Source organism: Micromesistius poutassou (assembly GCF_964030765.1).
Source record: "Micromesistius poutassou genome assembly, chromosome: 8".
Taxonomy (NCBI): domain Eukaryota; kingdom Metazoa; phylum Chordata; class Actinopteri; order Gadiformes; family Gadidae; genus Micromesistius; species Micromesistius poutassou.
Window position 1 is genome coordinate 3,915,511 of NC_140278.1, and position 19,338 is coordinate 3,934,848.

The 19,338-nt window shown below is 49.7% G+C and overlaps 1 protein-coding gene across 2 annotated transcripts in view; it reads right to left on the reverse strand.

Moving 5' to 3' along the window:
- The window catches only part of LOC311351591 (ankyrin repeat and IBR domain-containing protein 1-like), a 40,657-nt gene that overhangs the window by 4,899 nt on the left and 16,420 nt on the right, over positions 1-19,338 (reverse strand). For both annotated transcript variants that reach the window (XM_084471765.1, XM_084471764.1), the window contains exons 9-18: positions 17,577-17,746; positions 16,280-16,368; positions 15,149-15,279; positions 11,046-11,180; positions 9,861-9,947; positions 9,032-9,098; positions 6,662-6,807; positions 5,303-5,484; positions 4,146-4,197; positions 1,152-1,263 (exon numbers count right to left, since the gene is read on the reverse strand). In XM_084471765.1, coding sequence (XP_084327891.1) covers positions 1,152-1,263; positions 4,146-4,197; positions 5,303-5,484; positions 6,662-6,807; positions 9,032-9,098; positions 9,861-9,947; positions 11,046-11,180; positions 15,149-15,279; positions 16,280-16,368; positions 17,577-17,746 — 1,171 coding nt within the window. The remainder of the gene's footprint in view (positions 1-1,151; positions 1,264-4,145; positions 4,198-5,302; positions 5,485-6,661; positions 6,808-9,031; positions 9,099-9,860; positions 9,948-11,045; positions 11,181-15,148; positions 15,280-16,279; positions 16,369-17,576; positions 17,747-19,338) is intronic.

Genomic DNA, 19,338 nt, shown 5'->3' on the forward strand with positions numbered 1-19,338 from the left:
ATCATAATGTACTTTTAAGCACATAATTGTAGCACTGTATATTCAAAGGTTAAAAATGAAAAAATATTTTTTAATTATACGTTTTAGGTGGTGTTAGGTTCTTTGCAACACTATAATTACAGTTAGCTACACATACCAGATCCCTCAAACCAACGGATCAAACAGGCGGTTTAGTTTGACAGTTCAAACTGAGACTTTGACAAGTCTCAGTTTATATTAAATGGAGGCAAAGAGGGCTCTTAAGAGGAAGTTCCCCCATCATGAATCAAACAGCATGGAACCGTCGTCTTCACAGCGGGCTCAAAACATCTTCTACATCTCCAACACTACGGAGCAAAAAGAGGACGATGCTGATCGAGGAGATTTGCTGCTCCAGTTTTTGAGCGATACCGTCTGGATAGCTAAACTCGCTCCTAGATGCTCAGGACGGAACGCCAGGAAGGGGATGCTTCGAAATGCGCGTGTCATGTTGCGCAGAAGAGGGCGGGACTTCCGCACACGTTCTGGAGGGCAGCTACACGGGGTACAAGAGAGGGAGGGACTTATGACAGCAGGATATCCTGTTTCCGCTACACGTTTAGGATATTGCCTTGTCAAATTCACGGTCAAAAATACCTCAACATTTATTCTCCTTATTGTTATTTTTCTCATCTTCGTTGGGGACGGTTTACTGACACTGTACACCGCTCACAGGAAGTAAGAACCGGAAATTGCTTCTTTTTTTTTTTCAGCAGAGCGGATCCACAATTAAAACCTCACAACCTTCTCTCGCCCGACCAACTGACAGGAGTCGGCGAGTCGGTCCTGACATACTAGGCCCCTGTTTACAGAGGACACATGACGGACTGCATTTATATGGCGCATTTTTTCATAACCAGCGGCCACCCAAAGAGCTTTACAATATTGACCAACATTCACCCGTTCATGCACACGCTCACACACCGACGGCGGTGTGGTGAACCACGCAAGGCAGACCGCCAGCTCGTCGGCGAGCAGTGAGGTGCCTTGCTCAGGGGACAACCTCGACAGCTTCGAACCAGCAACCTTGCGGTTACCAGCCTACCCGCTCTACCCCCTGAAGCTTAATGCCACCCCTGCCCACCCCCCCCCCCCCCCCCCGACGTGAGGAACGCGTGACGCGGCGACGGTACCTAGGCTGAGGTCAGCGGGGTCGTCGGCGTCGGGGCTGTTGCTGCGCATGCTGCCCATGTCTCCTCGCCGCCTCTGCCGGTGTCTCTGTCTGTACTGGAACTCGGCGTACTCCTGGAGGCCAGCAGAAACACCCTTGTCACAACAGCTGCCCTGAGCCCCCACCTCCCACCCCCCCCCGCCCACCCCCCGACACCGTGAGCAGCGCCATCATCATCATCATCATCATCATCATCATCATCATCATGCAGTCACGCCGTTGGTGTTTTCTACGTCGATTAGTCTCACGTGCTGCGTCGACAGGGGTTAGGGATGAAGCCGGCGTGCCAATCCACCACTAGCCCACATATTACGTTTCAGTGAAAAGTGAGATATGGTAGTTATGGTGCAAATTTTCGACATAAATTTGTAAAGTCATAACATGGATTCCTCATTGGAATGCATGGAGTGGGTATGCCGTCTGTGTGTTTGGGTGTGCATCTGCATGTGTGCGTGTGTGCGTGTGTATGTGTTTGTATGTGTGTGTGTGTGCGTGTGCGTGCCTGTGCCTGCCTGTGTGTGCATGGCTGTGAGTGTGTGTGTGTGCATGGCTGTGAGTGTGTGTGTGCGTGGCTGTGAGTGTGTGTGTGCGTGGCTGTGAGTGTGAGTGTGAGTGTGTGTGTGTGTGTGTGTGAAGTGTTCCAGCAGAGCACCAGAGCTCAGACTCCTCCAGTGGCTTTGATGTGCTGAACAAGCGATCCGATCATTAGGCCCAGTGTGTGGACCGGGACTGTCACAGAACCGCCTAACACCCACACAGAAAGGGACTCGGATATTAGGTAACGGGAGAATTAGGGTTCAGATGTTAATAATAATTTTTTTAAAAAGGACAGTCTACAGTCTACAGAGTTCTCAAAAAGGGGAGAGCAAAGATGATTCATCAGAAGTGAATCGTCCGCTCTGACTGACATCAGTGTAGGAGAGTTATGAGGAGGATATGCATTAGGATTTGTGATTAGTTTTAACCGCATGTCTTGCTGAGATTTTGTCAAAACAACAGGTGCATAGCTACACGTACTGGAGTGCCTTCCTTACTAAAAAGCCAGTGTGCAGTGTGTTGCTGCAGGAGAAACAGTGAGCCAGACGACATATAAGGGGCTTTAATTATTATAACGAACAAGCCCTCCTAATTCCATAATTCTTGCACACTTTCACTCTGGGGAATAGAAATGGTGTAGAAGGAAATTAAATGTTTTTCTGACAGTAAGACCCAACATGGACTACATTTGAATTTAACTAATTTTTTTTTATCTCCAAAGAATATTAATTAGACAATGAACATAGCCTGTTTGAATGTGTGTGCGCGAACACACATAGACACACACACACACATTTAAGTTAAAGGATTAAGGATGAATTGTATCACAATACTTCAATGTAGTGTGTGTGCTATGGGGTATTTAAGGTGATGACACATCACTTAACATATATCAAAGTATAGATATAGACAGCGTTAATTAAATTGTACGTCCTATTTTTGTACAGTGTGTGTGTGTGTGTGTGTGTGTGTGTGTGTGTGTGTGTGTGTGTGTGTGTATGTGTCTCACTCTGTCTGTGTGGGTCTCTGTCTGTGTGCGTCTTCTGTGTGTGTCTGTGTCTCTGTCTGTGTGTGTGTGTGTTTGTGCATCTGTCTGTCCGTGCATGCGAGGGGGGGACTTTGAAATTCAAGCATTCAAGGCATCAGGCATTAGATGATGTAATGATGACGCATGCATATTAAAGAGCAAAAACAAATCAATGCTAAAATGGGTGAAAATACATACTGAAACATTCTCAGAGTCAGACTGAAATCAATGCAGGTTAAAGGGAAAGGGTTGTTAAAAAGTTAAATAAATCACTTTGTCCATTATACTTCATGTCTCTCTCCGACCAAAATATTCTACAAATCCACACAACAATATGACAATAATAACACAACAAGGCAAAAATAACACCACAGAATCATTAAAAGCACCACAGTGACCATCCCATTGAAGCCTCACACGGCGCTAGCGGTTAGCGCTGGGGTGATAAAGCTGATAAAGAGATCAAGTTGGTCTCACGCCGCGGTTCGCCACAATACTGTGTGCAGTGACAGCAGTCACCCAACAGATATGTGCCAAGCCGACCGGCCTGTTCATCAGCCAGCAGCGGAAGGGCCCCATGGGCACGGGGGCCACACGGGTGTGGGGCAGGACTGTACCCTGTTGACACATGGCTGCAAACCCACGAGAAGAAGCCCCGAATACACAACTCTGCACTTATGATAATCTAAAAATAACTGCAGAGTTTTTTTTTTTTAATTCTATACGTCATTTTCTTTAAGTGGCTCCCACTGTGTTTCGGGGGAACTTACGGACGACCTGTTTGAGAGACCTTGGTCTGTTAATGGTTTTTCACGGAGTGGAGCTTTTCTAAAAATACACATGCAGGCGTGCAGCGGTCTGCTGGTAGCGGAGAGGGCCTGGCGAGAGGCCCATCTGTAGCCGTCCCATCTCTCCCGGCCATCAGGCTTTGATTGCGGGTCCCATTACCTGCCCTCGGCTCTCAGTGATCACCGGCAAAGAAAAGTTGCATTCTGCCTCCTATTTTCCATTTTCCGACTGAATTAGTATTTCAGTCCCTGCAGAAAGGCTTTGGGATGGCAGCCAGAGATGGGTGCTGCTGTGGACCGGCGGCGCCCTGCCTTTGTGATTTCTAACACTGTAAGAAGAGGAGACCAAGGAGATAGCGCCTTGCACCTGGATCTCCACTGACACTCTGTTGATGTAAAGCCACGTCTTTGTAGTGTACGCCCGCGTCCTTAATTAAATCCGTCCCTCAGACATGCAAAGATTTTTTTTTTTTGTGGTGTGTTTTCTTTCCCCCCCTTGCTTTTCTTCCGCCTGCCAAACTATATCGATATCTGGGGAGTTTTTAATTAGCGGTGACCGCGACGGCCAGCCTGCGTTGTTCAGACGCGTTTGAGTGGTCATTACCTCGGGTGATGCAAAGCCCAAATACTCCCAGTCCCAGGTCCCGCCAGTGAAGCTGACGGGGGGGAGGCGGGGGAGGGAGAGGGGGACAGATGGAGGGGGATAAAGAGAGGGAGGGAGGGAGATGAAGAGAGCGAGAGAAAGAGGGAGGGAGGGAGGGAGGAGAGAACAGAAAAAATATGAGCAAGACCTCACAAAATCTCATATATACGTGCATTCAGGGTTTGATACCACAAATGCTGAGGTTCTACTTCAATTACATATTTATATTTATAACACTCTTTTTACAATAAGGCTGCAATAATGACATTTATTAACATTTGTTAAGGCAGCAATAAGCATTAACTAACAAATAACTTAACTTATGTTAGCTAACTTAACTTATGTTAGTTAACTTATGGTCTAGTAATCATTCACTAATGGTGTTCATGTTAATTAAGGCAATGGTGTTCATGGTTACTTGTTACTTGTTAACTAAGGTAATAGAGTTCATGTTAACCTAGTTATTTATTAAATGTATGCATTATTTAATGGGGTTAGAGTTAACCCTCACCCACTAAATTCAACCCCTATGCAAGGCTATATAATAATATTTTATACTGCACTTATGTAAGCTAATGGTTAATAAATGTGCCCTTTCCTTTATACAATAAATTATTAAACTGCACATCATATTTTACTTGAAAGATATACAGAAGGCCGTTTGGTCAAAACTGACGGCTTAGTTGAACAAACATGCTTGTAATTTTAAACATTAGTTAAGTAGTAAGCCTAATAGTTGATGATGATTATACAAAGGAAGACATGATACTGATCAAAAACTCCCTGTGTGAGTGAGTGAGCCAGTGATTGAACCAGTGAGTGAGTGAGTGAGTGAGTGAGTGAGTGAGCCAGTGAGAATGAGCAAGTGAGCAAGTGAGTGAGCGGGATTGAGCGGGATTGAGCAGGAGTGAGCGAGTGAGTGCGAGTGAGTGAGTGAGTGAGTGCGAGTGAGTGAGTCAGAGTGAGTGAGTGAGTGAGCGAGTGAGCGAGATTGAGCGAGAGTGAGCGAATGAGCGCGAGTGAGTGAGCAAGTGAGTGAGTCAGAGTGAGTGAGAGTGAGTGAGTGAGAGAGAGCGAGCGAGCGAGCGTGTGTGTTTACGTGTGTGCGTGCTTGTCACCTGCTGCGTCTCGGGGCGTCGGGGGAGTCGTTGGGGGCCACGCCCCGCGCCACCGAGGCCAGGAACTCCTGCCTCTTCTGCTGCACCAGGCAGGCGGCGCGGATGATCTTGTGGCGCGGCGTACGCAGGTACGGCCGGTTCACCTTCTGGGCCAGATCCTCCGTCACCATCTCCAGGTCCGTCTGAGCGCGGGGTTCATAGTCACACACTCCTCATGCAATCGTAGTTTGCCAAACAGACGTGTTCATGTTTTGCTGACGAAAGGGCAGCAAAATTACACAAAACGCCTTGGAGCACAAAAGCGATTTGGAGAATGGAAAATGGTTCTGATTTTGTTCTGAAGTCGCCGAATTTGAACACTAAAAGCTGGGGCGACACCACGCGACCATCAAGGCCTGGGACCGGTTTGAAGTGGAGCAGATTTAAGAAGTCTGAAAGGCAGACGCACAGGCGAGACCGACCCTGTAATCATGGTGCGCTTATGAGTGGAAGACGCAAATATAAAAAAGGGTCCCCATTCAGTCCAACATGTTTGGATGTTATCTAGGCCAGTCCCTCGCATGAACGTTTGGTTTGTTCCCCTCAAAGACAGAGAGTGGTTTCCAGACAAAGAAGAAGCTGGAGGGAAAACGGGATGATTCAAAACACCAGCCAGCGTTCAGCCCACCCGAGCACACACCTCCCTCCTCCAATATTTACACCAAATGCTCTGTTTGCGTTTTCCACGACTTCTTTCGGAGCAAATCCCTGAACAAACACCCCACGTGGCGGGCGGTACGGCTCCCGTGTGTGTTTATCACCGTGTCAAACCACCGCGGGACAATACGGCCTGCAAGTGCAGGGGTCGCCTGAAACTGTGGCCCGTCTGTCCCTTTGTTCCCTGTCCTTAGATACACCGCCGTTGCTACGCAGACACAGACGAGACAGGGGGGAAAAAATTTGTCCCTTGTTGTGCCCTGCTCAAGCGTCAGCTTGGTGGAATCATGTAATGTGGCCCCTAGCTTCAGGGCAACATGCGGCACGAGGGCTCAACCTAGCAGGCTGTATGAATGAGGTTTACGCAAGGTGAAACCCCACTTAGAACGCCATGCATTTTGCATCCACATGGCCTTCACAACACTACATTATGGATGCCCTTCGTCTCCTTATGCCCAGCCCATGCGCGCACGCACGCACGCACGCACGCACGCACACTTCATCCTTGTAAAGAAACAGGATGTACAATTGAATCAACGCTGTTAATTTATGAGTCTCTTGCCCCTTCCTCTGTTTGGTCCACGTTGGGGGGGGGGGGGGGGGGGGGGGGGGGGAGGGGTCGGCGTTAGTTCAGAGAAGCAGAGTCGGGGTGAGCGCCCCTACCTGCATGAGCTCGTAGATCTCTTTCTTGGTGCTGCGGGGCTCCAGGAAGAAGCCGTAGGGGTAGGAGCACTTGAGGATCCGCCGGGTCTTCAGCAGCTCCAGCACCGCATCCTCGATGAAGGTGGTGTCAGGCGGGCCCCCTTCTCCTGGGGAGGGGGGGGGGGGACCAGCAGACAGTCAGGGGTCAGCAAAGACACGGACTGTGTGGGTCTCACAAGGAACCAGAGAGGGGGAGAGAGAGAGAGAGAGAGAGAGACAGGGGAGGGGAGGTGAGGGTATGAGGTGAGGTGTGGGGAGGAGGGGAGGAGAGAGAGAGGGGGAGGTGAGGTGGGAGATGGAGAGGGGAGGTGAGGATAAGAGGAGGCTGGAGAGGGGATATGAGATGAGGAGGGGAGGAGGAGAGAGGTGAGGAGGAGAGAGAGGGGGGAGGTGAGGTGGGAGATAAGAGAGGGGAGGCGAGGGGGGGAGATGGAGAGGGGAGTTGGCTGGAGAGGGGAGGTGAGGATAAGAGGAGGGTGGAGAGGGGAGGTGAGGTGAGGAGGGGAGGAGAGAGGTGAGGAGAGAGAGGGGGGAGGTGAGGTGGGAGATGGAGAGGGGAGGTGGATGGAGAGGGGAGGTGAGGATAAGATAATAGAGGGCAAGGGAGGAGCAGAGGGGAGGGCAGAGGAGAAGAGAGGTGAGAGACAGGGTAGGGGGAGGCAGAGTGAGGTTCGGAGCGGAGGTGATGTGAGGAGAAGCGGGAGGTGCGGAAAGGAGTGGAGACGGGGGCAGAAGAGATGGGAGGAGGAGGAGGAGGGAGGAGGTGAGGGGATGAGAGGGGGAAAAGGGAGGGGAGGGGAGAAGAGAGGGCGCGGGAGGTCAGGTGAGGTTAAGGGAGGAGAGGAGTGTGGAGATGGGAGCGGAGACAGGAGCGGAGGTGAGGAGAGGTGGGGGTGAGGGAGAAGACGGGGGGTGGGGAAGGAGGGGAGATGGAAGGTGGGGGGAGAGAGAAGGGAGGTGAGATGGCACCAGGACGCCAGTGTGCTACTTGGTGTGTACAGGGGTTTCTGGAAATCGTTAAATCGCCACTACTGCCTCTTGGGCAAGGCCAACCACACATCTGAGCAGAGAGGGACGAATTACTGTGCGTGTGCGCATGTCATGGCAGGTGTGTGTGTGTGGTTGGGTGTCGGTGACTGTTATTGTGTGTGTGTGTGTGTGATGGCTTTGTGTTTTTTTAGTCTGTGTGGTCCAGTGTGTTAGTCTGTGTGGTCCAGTGTATGTTTGTAGGCTGGTGTGTGTGGGGTGGCAGGTGAGTATGTGTGTCTGTCTGAGTGGGTGAGTAGTGTGTGGGCGTGGGTGTGTTTGTGTATATGTGAGTGTGTTTTGTATGTGGGGGTGGGGGGCTATTTAAGGAGATTACACTGCACTTAGCATATCAAAGTATAGTTATACAGCCTTAATTAGATTGTACATCCTGTTTCTTTACAAGTGTGTGTGTGTGTGTGTGTGTGTGTGTGTGTGTGTGTGTGTGTGTGTGTGTGTGTGTGTGTGTGTGTGTGTGTGTGTATTAAGTCAGTTTGGAAGGCCTTAACTTCAAATAGAAAAATGGGACAAGGGAAATTAAACAACCACAATAAACACACACACACACACACACACAACTGCATTGTGTGGAGATCTAAAAGGCTCATTTCCTCCCACAGAGTAGTGCATGTTGACCCAACCAGATTTGATCAAAGTGAAAAATACTGCCAGAACGGGAATGTCCCTTTAAGACCCGTTCAATTGGAATTTCAGGAGCGCCATGAGTTTTAAAACCCACCAACGCATCCTGGTCATTGGCGTATTTAAAGCGGCGAAAACATCGATTTTTCATTGAAGGCGTGGATGGAGTTTAAAAGAGGCGGCGGACTCTGTCAATGTCCCAGAAAATGAAGACCACATCAGCTAAGTGCAACAAAATTGTAAACGGCTGCAGAATAACTCAACTTGCTACGGGTGTGTGTATGTGTGAGTGTATGTGTGTGTGTGTTATGTGTATGTGTGAGCGTGTATACACATACGCGTGTGAGTATGAATGCATATGTGTGCACGCGTGTGAGTGCGTACATGTGCACGCGCGCGCATGCGTGTGTGCCAGCGTGCGTGTGTGTGCATATTCCCGTGCGTGCGTGTGCATACGTCCATGCACATTTATGCAGAATGTTATTATCAGCATGCTGCTCTAAACCAACTCTCCCCACACTCCATCAGCCCATCACCCCCATCCCAATTCACTCGCCCCTTCCTCGTCTCTCATGCCTCCAAAAGGCTCAGGTGGGGGAGAGAAGGGGGGAGGAGGGGAGCTACAGAGGGTGAGAGCCTGAGTATGAACGTTCAGCCACTCACTCACGCTCAGCGCCCGGCTAAGCTGCTCCATCTTGTCCTTCGCCGTCTTCAGCAGCCGCTGCTCCAACTATTGTGAGGAGGAGACAAACGTGATTTTACCCTTCATTGTTCTGGAAAATGGGGGGGGGGGGCGTCGAAACCACAATTGAAAGAAAAACGAAAGAAAATGCAAAAATGTCCTCAGAGAATGTGAGAAGTGTACCTTGTCAAGGTGTCCCAGAGGATTTAGTCATGAGGAACCTAGCAAGTACCAGACCGGGGAGTGTGTGTGTGTGTGTGGATGGCTGGTTTAGTGAGGCTGCTTAATGCAACTTAAACCAGCCGTCCACCACACACACACTACAGAGTCCGGACCCTAGCAAGTACCAGACTGGGGAGAGTGTGGTGGATGGCTGGTTTAGTATGGCTGCTTAAAGTGCAACTTAAACCGGCCATCACACCCACACACACACACACACACACACACACACACACACACACACACACACACACACACACCCCCACACCCCACTTTTCCTCAGCGCCAATTAGCAAGGGCCGTTTCTGAATGCCGGTTTCTAGCCCAAGCTCCCTACCAACCCTACACACACCCTTAAAGGGCGACAGTGACATCACAAGTGGGCACGTCCCCCCCTGGACGTGTGCTGGATAGATCAGTCGACCGGCCTAGTGGACCGCCCCTTGTGATGTCACTTCAACATAGGAAAAGGCCGATTTGAATGGCTAATTACACTCACACCTAGTGGCATAAGACCACCCCATTAATGCACATTTGGTGGCAAGGGAAGGGTGGGCGGGGTGGAGGGGGCGGGGCCGACCGGGGCCTCACCTGGTAGCTGTGCTCGTGGTTCTTGAAGCGGGTGAAGTAGTGCATGAAGCGGTCCAGCTCTTGAAAGCTCTTGTGCTTTTTCTCCGCCTGTGGGAACGCAAACAAAAAAACAAGAACCGGTGAACGAGGAAAAACCGCCGTAAAAGTCAGTCGCTGACGGTTTTACACCTCTGGGTTGAACAGCCGTCATAGCTACGCCCTTGACTTATGGATGTCACTCTACTCTATGTTTCCATAGCGGGGTCATGTTACTTTTTTCCGATTCCTTTGTTGAATACTGCAGCATAGAAAGGAATCAAGGTTTTTCCCCAACTTTTAATCAAATAACCCTGGAAAGCCTTGTTAAAAAAGTAGTTAACACACACACGCACGCGCACACGCACACACACACGCACACACACACGCGACCGGCGCAGCCACAAAATGGCCGTCGCGCGCGTTGCACCCCTCTCTACACACAGGCCCACGCCGGGGAGAAGCCGAGCCGCGAGAGCAGCACCTGGAGGGAGAGCCTACGGGGGGGCCAGGTGTCTGACACGAGGTGTAATTGGGCTGGCTTCTCCTCGGGGGGATTGGCTGACGAGAGGCCTGGGGAGTGAGCGCTCAACGCAGGGCTTCACACGAGCGCCGAGGATTGAGTGGCACGCGGCCCGACACGGGGCGCTCCTGCTCACCTCTGCGGTGGTGCGGGGGAGAGACTGCATGATTCATCTTGATGAGCGCGCGCGTGTGTGTGTGTGTGCGTGTGTGTGTGCGTGGGGAAAGTAGCAGGAAAATGTGCCCTGTTTGAAGCCTCCCAGACTGCATCAGTGTTAACGTGAATCAATGAAAGAGTGAGTGAGTGAGTGAGTGAGAGAGTGTTTCAGGGTATTTTTAACAAGGCTTTCCAGGGTTCTTTTATCAAGCGTTGCGGGAAAACCTTGACTATTTTCTACGTTGCATGACCAATATTTAAGGACTCAAACGAAAGGTACACAGAGTGAAATCCAAAACTTTCCTTACTTTACGAGGGGAGTTAAAAGCCTGCGTCGGTCCCAGGGCAATTCTCATTTGAAAATGTTTAGGGGGCAAACCGCCTCAATCCCCTGTTCGACTCGGACCCAAGTGTGTATACACGCAGAATCGAGGCGTGCGCTTGAACCCTGAGCCCGACTCCGTCCTCTGCACGCGGGTCTCCGGGCCTACCTCCACCGTCATGTCCTTGGACTGCTCCTCCACCTGCTGGATGACCTCGTAGCGCGTGCAGCGGTAGTAGCCGCCGGTGGACGAGCTGTGCTTCTTCCACTCCTCCAGGCAGATCCAGCAGAAGTCGTACTTGCACTGCAGGGGGGGGGGCGGGGGAGGGCGGGGGGGGGAGAGATGCATGATGGGGGGGGTTAATTCGGCATCAAAGCCACGGCTTCCGATGAAATATTCAAAAGGATTCCAGACTTTTGATTCCAGATCTCAAAGAGAAAAGTAGCATCGCCGGCCTTCAGCTCCGAGTAGTTGAACTGAATAAACAGAGGCACCACTGCATGTAGACGGGCTTCATGATGAATGGACATCGGGTGGCAGATGGTAAACCATAAATAGCTGCCATGGCATCTAAACGCTTTCAAACTAACTGGAGACCTCCCAAGGGCTGCGTAGTTCTACCGAGTTTCCACCCAGCCTGGGAGTGTGTACTTCCTCGAACACAGTTGCCTAAGTTGCCTAATGGAGTCATTAGGCTTTCAATTTTAATTAAACCTGTGGACTTTCATCTAAGGCTCCCTGCAGTCCATATAGTTAAGTTCTTAGCGGTTGGGCTCATAAATATTTATGCGCATTTTGTTGTTCTTGAGGAGGTTAGGAAAAGCACTACTCTCTTATTAAAAGGATTACACTGGTGCGATTTTGATCCATGGTCGTTATTGGGAGATTCTCCCCCCGGTCTTAAATTTAGTTTGAGTGCATAGTTTGACCAGAACTCAGATGAACACGGCCAACAAATGAACAAATGAACAAATGCCTGCATGCACTTCCTTTAATCCCTTACATCTGTTATGGAAGAAATAAAGCAAACATTAAATATGTAGATTGATTATACAACATGGGACTCCTTGTAAGCTTAACAGGAATAGCAGTAAACAAAGCTTTACATGGTAGGTAAATAGCCAGCAGGACCATGTACTCCTTCTTAGCCATGCACACAAACATAGTTAAAGTAAAGCAATAAGGAGGAGGAGTGTAGGCCTATCGTCCAGGGCCATATCAGTGTCCTTAATCCCACTAGCAGGCTGTCAGACAGTGACTAGAGAGAGCGACCCCACCAAATCCCCTGTGGGACTGTACAGCACAACGCTACAATCTGCTATCTACTCTGTTTCCACACACACACACACACACACACACACACACACACACACACACACACACACACACACACACACACACACACACACACACACACACACACACACACACACACACAGAGACACACACACACAGACAGAGAGACACACACAGAGACACACACACAGAGACAGAGAGAGACACACACACACACACAGACACACACACAGCTAAAGGCCAAGACAGTCAATGATCTTGGAAACATTGTTAACATGATAGTTGCTGGAGGAGTAATAAAAAAGTTAAATCAATACCGAAATGAGTTTGGGAGGGGGGAGGGAGACAGAGGGGATGAGTGAGAGAGACACGAGGGTGTGAAATATGAGAGGCCGAGGGTTGGGGAAAAAAAAACTAAAGAGTGAAAAAGTCCACCATGGGGATGAACACAGGGGCGGGAGAAGATGGATCCCGGAGGGAAACGTCGGGAGTCTTTCAAGGGAAATGACAGATCAAGGGCACTCTGCTCTGCATGTGGCCCGCCACACACACACACACACACACACACACAGTCAGTCAGTCAGTCAGGTTCCTATCAGCAGGGGGATGAGGGGGCGGGACATTGAGTTGTAGTGTCATATGGAAAACCACTGGGTTGCCAGATTAAACTACATCACACAAGCCCTGCTGCCGGCTGCCACGGCGCAGGGAGCATATTAACCTTCACTATTCGTTTCAAATGTTGCATTACTGTTAATGACGCCCTCATGGGGCTGTGTAGTAAGTAAGGACACACACACACACACACACACACACACACACACACACACACACACACACACAGAGAGAAAGTGGTGCCTGAACTGTGCAGTGGCTGGACTTTGTGAACCCTTGGAGCACCATGCTGAGTTCACTCAATTTGAAAAAAGACCAAATTTTGAACCAAGTTCCATCTGGTTTTTAAAAGACGGCGAACACTTTAAGAAAAGGAAGTATTGTATTAATCAAGATGGGAGGCTTCTCTTCTGTGTACCGAGCATATTGTGTACGATTTCTGTTGTGGCATAGAGAATACCACATTGAAGATATTCAACCCTTATTGTCGTTTCATCCAATCCCCCACTTTCCAGCTGTGATCCTGACCTTGTCCACCATTTCATTTCTTCGTGAGCGAACAAAGCGAATGCATGCCTGACAGCTTGGGTTTATTTGAGTTAACATTCACATGGATCGTATTAGTTTAAAAAGCAAACTCGTTTTAAAACGAACACAATCATTTGAATGATTGATTCTCGTTCCTCTTGAACCGTCGGATGTCTCCGGCGTCTACCATTCCCGCTCACGTTCCCTGAACCCGGGTCCTGGAGACCCTGAAAGCCATGGCTGCTTCCCCCCCGGTCCTCCGAGCCCTCATTAGAGCTCTTATCTGCAGGATGAAGAGAGCGTGTTCGACCTGATGCATCAGGCGTGCCTGGAGGAGGCCTTTGAGAGCCGCGCATGTCGACGGCATGCAGCTCTAAGTGGAGGAGAGACTCCTAATCCCTGTGTCGTGTTGAACCGCTTCCCAGAGGGGAGCATAGGCAGAGAGGTGCTCCTGCTCTACAGCAATAACGACAACAACGAAAGAACGGCCGGCAAGTCAACCCGGAGGGAAAACTTCTCGTTCTTTGAGATAGGGTAACGTTCCTGGACTGAAGTCTTTCTATTTACACAGTGTACAGATTTACACAGAGTAAAAAAAAAACAACAACTGCAGAGCCATTCAAACTCCAGTGGGGTGTAACAGAGTGTCTATATGGCACATAAGAGTGTATATATGGCATATAGAGTGTATACAACGCACATAGAGTGTATATAACAAACATAGAGCTAATTAATACAGGTTCAACTGACTTACAATAGACTGTATATTATACCGGTTGTTTTGACATGTGTACATCGGTGGAAACTATCGCAGACTTCTTTCACTCAAAAATAAAGCGCCTACAAAACACAAGTTCCAAGTTGAGATTTAGCCCGTGTGTTGGATGAGGGGTTTGGGGTATTTCTGGCGTCCTTAATACATATTCATGACCCCGGATTGATTCTTCTCAGGAACCTGGCCAGCAGTCTTCTCTGTGGGGACAAGCCAACAAAAATCCTCCCATTGTCGATGTGTTGGCGAGAGAGAGCGATTCGATGTGTTGCGTACGGCTCTACAGTGAAGTTCGATTTTACCCATTTTGAATGGTAAAGAAAAAGCGAACGTATGGGAGACACTATCAATCGCTGATGGAGTCCTTCGCTTGAACAGATACTAAACAAAATTCTAAAAACATGACCCACCCAAGTACAGTCTGTGTGTGGTAAAAACTATAGCTATATAAGTAACTATAGCAATAGCTTGATGGCTAGAATGAGCTACTTGTCGAAGTGGTTCAATGTAGTAAGCGAGATCAATAAGAAATATCCTGTCAATAAATTTGGTCCGACTGTTAGAGGTCAAGGACATATGACTCCATTGACCTCACGAAATGTACCCGACCGTTACCGTGAATAAAACGATGGATTTCTCAGGGATGAAAATTGTCGAGAACATTTGGGATAATGTAAGTACACGACTCAACAAAATATATAAGATAAGGTCTAGTCGTTTTTGAGATATTCTAATCTATTCTAAAGTGCAAACGCAAAACATCTTTCAAACGCGGAACATCTTTCAAAGAGAAGCGACTTTTATGCTGGTCAAGCAGGGCTGCATGCTTAACGACCAGCATAACAGGGCTTAATGTACAATACGGCGCAGCTTGTTGCATTTCTCTTTAAAGCTTTTACAAATAGGTTTGTTATGGGGCATTAAGCCTTTTCTAAGCGAAGTCGATGTGCTAAATGTTAAGCGTGTGTCGACATCCACCCCGATCGGAGCATCCCAACAGATCAGAGCCTCCCCTGATGAACCTCCGTCGGGGGGGGGGGGGGGGGGGGGGGAGCGTTACCTTGGCACACTGCATGTGGTTGCAGCCCTCGTTCTTCTGGATGGGGGACTTGCAGTTGGCGCAGGCCTTGGAGTTGGTGAGCATCCACAGGCTGTTGGCCGCGTCCTCGTAGGCCTCGCTCACCCCGGCCACTGCGGCGGCAGAGAGGAGGACCACGCGTTAAAGGCTGCTGACACTTCCGTTAAAACAGGCTGTTGGGTTTGGGTCGAGAGACGGTGTACCACCTCGCTAATGTTTATCAGCTATATATTTAACACACACACACACACACACACACACACACACACACACACACACACACACACACACACACACACACACACACACACACACACACACACACACACACACACACACACACACCTGTATGATGCCTCTTCAAACTCCGGCATACTGTGACATAACAAGAGATTTTGCAGCAAGGAATATAAAAATCCTGACGGGAATGTTTAAAAACAAAGTCATTTGATTCCACCTCGGCCACCTCTGCAGCACGGCACTTTATAGACTTCAAAGTCTTAGAGGCCATTTTCCTGACACCACTTAGCCTGTCAACACTCTGATTAAAGCTTATGCACCCCCGAAATGTGTCAATATGCGAGGGGTTCATCTAAACGAATCATTTATTATCAACATGCTCCATTTTAATTGGTTTAGCTCTAAACGGTCGGTAATTAATGTCTGCCTAGCGCTCAAACGCTCAAGCGCAAACCCTCCCCTAGATCAATCACTCAATACAAACGCTGTCAGGAGGAGAGATTGGATGAATAACAAGTCGCCGCTTCCGTGTTGCAATAACTTACATCTGCCGGATCCAACGGCGCAACGGAGCACTCTGTCAAACCAGACAATTTATCAACAGTGTCACTTTTATTCAAGGCAAGCGTCCCCAAAACGAACGTTTGAAAAACATCACAGCCGCATTAAACCACAACTCAAGTTGACTTTAAAAACAACCCCCTACCCACAACCCCCCCCCCCCTCTCTTAAATCAACCATTAAGCCAACGCCCTTAGGGGGTCACAATCCTATAGCCGCTCTTAAGCGCCTCCGTTGCGTGCGCTTAGCCGGCGGACGTCTGCGTGGGATTGCTTCGCCGTGCACGCCGAGGTGCTGCGGTGGGGTACTCACGCTCCTGCGGTCGCATCTCGCTCACTTTCTGCAGCCACATCTTCCAGACGTCACAATCACAGGGTTCATGGGCTTCTCCTTGACACTCCCTGGGGGTTGGGGCACGCACGCACACGCACACACACGCACACGCACACACACACACACACACACACACACACGTAAACAAAAAGGCAGCAGCAGCGGAGGAGGAGGAGGAGAAGACGGATGACAACGACGGATGAAACGGACAGACACGAGCATGTGAAACGAGCTCAGCAGACGGGGACCGGGAACGGGTGACCCGGCAGACAGACAGGCGGGGGAGGCCTCCAGGCAGGCGGGCAGACGGCCGGGCGGGAGGACAGATGAGACGGCGTCCACCAGATGCACGGGGGGTCATGCTTAATTGTGTTTGGCGTTCGTCCCCCCCCCCCCCCCGTTTCCCAGTAACCGTTCAAAAAACAAAAACAAAAACGACCACAATGAAGAGCCGTCGGCGGTGGCACGAGGTAAACGGGTACCGCCCGCCAACGGGGGGAGAAGAGTGGCTGGCGTGCGACAGCCGCCATCCGTTGGCCCCGTCGCCGTGCCGACCGGAGGCGTTCATTCGCTCCCCTCGTCGCAGTGGAGCGCGCTCACGCGTGCGTCTGCGTCGAGTAGACTCTGGAGCTGAGCTGACAGGTCAAAGAGCTATGGGCTGCGTTTAGGAAGCTATATATATACACTGGAGACGGAAGCATAGGAGAAGGGATATTGATATCGACAGGTCGGGGGTTGGGGGGGGGTCAGGGAGGAGGGTTATTAGAGCGTACTGATGGGCGGACGGAAATGCACAAAGCCTCAAAACACAAAACATACATGCGGGCAAATGCGTAGTGATTAGGGCGAGACGATTTGGACAAATTGCAAACCGACGATTACATTGTTGATCTCTAGACATGAGCACGGTCGCCTGCCTTTAACATGCTGCAGTATCTGGCCAAAGATACTAATATGGTCAGCACTAGTATCTTATTATGTTTCTTGTAGACTCTACTACTAGTCTCACCCACTCAATGTCATGTCAATGGGACATTTGTAATGTAACAGCACAGATTACCAAAGGGGCGCCCATTAGAAAGACATCTCCATGTTCCACAGCCCCTGCACCAACTCGGACTAGAAAAACCGGCGGCAGGACACAATCTCCATAAAGGCCGTTAGATCAACAGAGAGATCGACAATGTAACGGCATGCGGCCCTTCGCAGAGTGACGAGGGCCCCCCCCCCCCCCCCCGCTGTGGGTGTGTTAAGACGGCGTGAGCCCGGTGCTGACCAGCAGAACAGGTGGCCCTTGCCGCAGTCCACAGCAGGGGCCCGGAGCAGGGCGAAGCTGAGCGGGTTGGCGGCGGCGGACCGCCCGGTCTCCTGGGAGTTGAGGCGCACGGCCCTCTCGCAGCCCGCCCGCGGACACCAGCGGATGGCCGGGTTGTTCTCCACGAAGGCCTGCCGACGCGGGAGGAGGAGAAGAGGCGTCAGAAGGAGGACTGTAGGAGGAGGCGCGGTATAATGAAATGGTAAATGGTCCTCATTTATATAGCGCTTTTATCCAAAGCGCTTTACAGTGTTGACTGACATTCACCCATTCATGCGCACAACGGCACACCGACGGCACGAGTCAACCACGCAGGGCGACAGCCTCGACGTGGACAGATTAGGGTTGAGGCGTCTCTTGCTCAGGGACACCCCGACACTCTAGCTAGGAGGAGACCGGGGATCAAACCAGCAACCTTGCGGTTACCAGCCCACCCGCTCTACCTCCTGAGCTAATGCCGCCCCAACAATGAAGGAGGAATACAGCAGGAGACGTAGTATGATGAAGGAGATGCGGTGTAAGAAGGAGGAGTATAGGAGGAAAGGCAGCATTAAGCCGGCCACACACTGCCGCCGCCGAAGCGCAGCGGTGCACAGTTTTACGCGTGTCAAACGCCGCCCCTAGCACCAATAGGAAGAGTCGCACTGCAGCACCGTTATTATGTGGTACCGTGGTTATGTTTTGAAAGCAGCAGATCAACAAACATAGTCGGTATAGGCTACCATTACGTTATACGAGTTGTTTTATGACTACATATGTGCCCCTGATGCCCATGATCCTCTGTTTGTGCTTACAATGATCGTCACATTAATTCATATTTACTCGTGTCCTGTCGGGCACTTTGTTTACGGTTCAGTCACTTTATTTACCGTCATTGCTCATTCATTCTGCGTTGTGAAATTATTCAGCTACTGCTTCAACAATCTCCATGTGTACAGGACCTTGTATCAAGCTTTGGATCAGTTTTTTTATGCATGGCGACACTAGGGAATAGAACCGTGGCGTGAAGCTTAGAGGTGTGGGCTAGTACGTCGGAAATAATGGGAGCGTTCTTTTTGGCACTGCGCCGGCGGTGTGTGTTGGGCTTAAGAAAGAGCAATATAGGAGGAGACGCAGTAGAAGAAGGACTATAGGAGGAGATGTAGTATGAGAAGGAGGGATAATGCAGATACACAGCAGCCTTTTTACTCAAAAGATATACATTATATTACTGAATAAATATAAGCTACAAATCAACATCTACTTTTTAGTTATTTTGTGAGCGCTAATGATGCTAAGCACTATAAATCCCTTGAATGGAGCCATTCTGTTAAATAGCCCCATTCCAGCCTGAAAGCAGACTGTGAATTGGACCCTTGAAGTAATTTTCTATAAACAGACCAGCTAATAAAACAAAAATCTCAAGTTGCCAACTTCTGCACCCTAAATCCCTTTGCCTCGATGTAGTCTCTCTCAGCTCGTTATTAGAGACAAAAGCTTCCGGAAATACATGTAATATTGACACGTGAGCGGCGAAACGCATGCCACATTATAACCAGACTAAATCTCGTTTTGTTTTAGCCGTCTGGAAGTGTTCTCCACCCAAATCATTTGTCAAGGATAATTTTTACTCTTGCGTCCACAAACGTATCAATTTAAAAGTTGATGGATTTCAAAACCTTTGCAGAGGGCTAGAAGGGAGGAGACTCGTGTGTTGTTGGCATAGACATATGCACAGATGTCC